This window comes from Triticum dicoccoides, chromosome 7A (genome assembly GCF_002162155.2).
Source record: "Triticum dicoccoides isolate Atlit2015 ecotype Zavitan chromosome 7A, WEW_v2.0, whole genome shotgun sequence".
Classification (NCBI taxonomy): Eukaryota; Viridiplantae; Streptophyta; class Magnoliopsida; order Poales; family Poaceae; genus Triticum; species Triticum dicoccoides.
This window is the reverse complement of record NC_041392.1, coordinates 689,201,630-689,204,515: the sequence shown is the minus strand read 5'-3', so window position 1 is coordinate 689,204,515 and position 2,886 is coordinate 689,201,630. Positions and strand designations below refer to the sequence as shown.

Below are 2,886 nucleotides of genomic sequence, written 5' to 3'. Positions count from 1 at the left end.
GATGAATCTAATGATATTGGTGTTGTTATGTGAATGTCTATAATTTTTTATATAAACTTAGTAAAAATTGAATGAGATTAACTTCGGACAAACCTAATATGCAAAGTAAAAAGAACCGTAGAGAGTATTTCCCCACAAAAAAGAGCAAAATGTCGATGGAAAAAGATCTAACTCAAAATTGCCGCCACGGAGAAACTCCAATCGGTACATACGCGCGCGTGGGCCGAAACCCGTCTGTTCCCCCCCGCCAACCTTTCCGCCACGTCAGCGATCCGCGCCGTGGCGCATCCGGGCCGTCCATCGCGCACATCGGCGAACGGCTGAGATCGTATCAGATCATTCGAGGCCACCGATCCGTGGCACGCACCCCTCCACCAATCAGAGACACCCTCTCCCGTCCTATAAATCCTCCGCGCCCTCGCCGCCGATTCCTCACCAGTCCTCCCACCTCCCAGCGAAACACCACCGCACCCCACAATCCCACGGCTCTCCCCGGCGAAGTAGCAGCGGCATCCATGGCCCCCAAGGCGGAGAAGAAGCCGGTGGCGGAGAAGGCCGAGAAGACGACGGCAGCCAAGAAGACCAAGGCCGAGAAGCGGCCGCCGGCGTCCAAGGAGGGCGGCGAGAAGAAGGGGAAGAAGAAGTCCAAGAAGAGCGTGGAGACGTACAAGATCTACATCTTCAAGGTGCTGAAGCAGGTGCACCCGGACATCGGCATCTCCTCCAAGGCCATGTCCATCATGAACTCCTTCATCAACGACATTTTCGAGAAGCTCGCCGGCGAGTCGGCCAAGCTTGCGAGGTACAACAAGAAGCCCACCATCACGTCCCGGGAGATCCAGACCTCCGTCCGCCTCGTCCTCCCCGGCGAGCTCGCCAAGCATGCCGTCTCCGAGGGCACCAAGGCTGTCACCAAGTTCACCTCCTCCTAGGCTAGGATGGTTTTCTGTAATATTCAGCTGTTCAGACCATGTCTTCCTGTAACTTGTGTTGGTTCTGTGGGAACACCCTGTTTCATTACCTCATGAAATATTAATGGTGTTTCTTTGGTCATTGCTCTCTATCATGTTCAGGTTCAGCTATTATCCCCGTCGCTTCACTTGACAGAGTTCTTGCTATGATCCTGTTTGTGTGAGTTCTGAATCTGCAACTTCTATTCTGATTTGTGAGTATGGCTTCTGTAGAACTCTGCTGACAACGATTCTGAATTTGCAAAGATGTTTCAGTTTCACTGTTCCATTTCTTAATTTCAGTTTTCAGCTATTGGTTTACGAGGCTGGTGTTGCCTTCGGCGTGAGGAGGGGAGGCTGTGGTGGTCCGAGTACTTTGTATACTTTGTACATGGTGATGGCGCCGGGGGCTCGAGCAAATCTATTGTCAAGTTGTTCAGGAAACTTGACGTTCTCTTCTTGTACCGTTTGTATTACCATCACACGTTTAGGCTACAGCTCACTTTAAGCCGTCAGTGACATGTTCCAAGCTGCAGCAACCATCTCTGTATCAGAGGGTTGCTTCTATTTTAGTGTCAACCCACGAGCACTGCCGCCAGTTCACGGGTGTCCTTACGCTGTTGGATTTCACCTCGTGTTCCACTGCAAATTTGCAATTCTTTCTGCAGGTAGAGAATTTTCTTATGGGGCTGGGTGCTCCTGCAATTCTTTTTTCCTTTTCGAAAATGGTCTAGTTTTCCAAGGAAAACTAAGGCAAGACCACATCATGTGTAAGAAAAAAGAAAGAAGAAAAACGCACAACACCAATGACGACCTAAACTGACCACCAGCACCATCTAAGACGACTTGAGGGCATGTACAATGCATGGCTTCAAGGTGATGCCTCGCATGCCATGTAGGATCGGATATGACGTAAAGTAGGTTTGGATAGGGAAGCTGGATCCTCTCCAGGAGGCGGATATTTGAAGAAAAAAGTGTGGTCCGATGACAAAAGCTGAAAAGGTTGGAATGAAAAGTAAAGATGCATGTGTACTAGAGTCTTTATTTTCTATTTAATAATGAGGCCCACTAGTGAGAGCTTGCATTGAAGAGAAAAAATTAATATAGATGTCTCAAATTACTTTTTATCATGAGGCATATGGATATGCCACCATTGTACATGCACTGAGAGCAAGATCTTTGGAGTGGCTTCAAAAAGAAAAACGACGCCCATGGACGATGTCATCGTCCGCATCGACCATCATCAACCACAAAGTTTTCGCACGAACCGTGCTTGACCAACCCCACCGTACCTTTGATAATGGTTCAGCCATGTCAACAACCTCCAACGCTGCCACCACTTCGACGGGCACATACAAATGTTGAAAAAGTACCATTCGACAATGCCTTCAATCATGGTCAGTAACGGCCCTTGTCGATCAAATCTTTCCCCCAAAATCTTATTCCTCGCCACTTTAACATACCTTGTGTATGGGGCCAGCCGCTAAAAACCTGGAAGACTAAGTTGTGGCTCCGCTTGTATTCATTGGTGGTAGACCACACCGAACTAAGCAGGACATCACAGTCATGCAACATCAAGGAGGAATCCCCGAGTCGATGTCGGCACCACCTGGACCTGATCGAGACCACAACACAAGCAACACCACACCGCACAACCGTGCCGCGCCACGGCCAACAAACACACCAGTCGTACCGCCACAGAGCAGCAACCACAAGCCTGCATAGTCCAGATCCGACCGGATCTGAGATTCACCTTGACAATAGCCGCCACCCCGACCATCGCTCGTCGCCACCCAGGCTCGAAGATCCGAGCATGAACACCCCATCACCTTGGCCGCACTTGTTGTCCCACACAACCGAAGTAGACAAAACAAACAACGTCATGCCACCTCCAATCCGGAGTGCACACACCCAGTGGTCACGCACACCTCAACCT

General features: G+C 49.7%; 1 protein-coding gene across 1 annotated transcript; it reads left to right on the top strand.

The window, feature by feature from the left end:
- The first annotated feature begins 426 nt into the window (after positions 1-426).
- Positions 427-1,053, top strand: LOC119330295 (histone H2B.3-like). Its single transcript, XM_037603401.1, has one exon. It carries the CDS (start codon positions 516-518, stop codon positions 930-932), a length of 417 nt encoding a protein of 138 aa, XP_037459298.1. The 5' UTR covers positions 427-515; the 3' UTR covers positions 933-1,053.
- Positions 1,054-2,886: the final 1,833 nt, after the last annotated feature.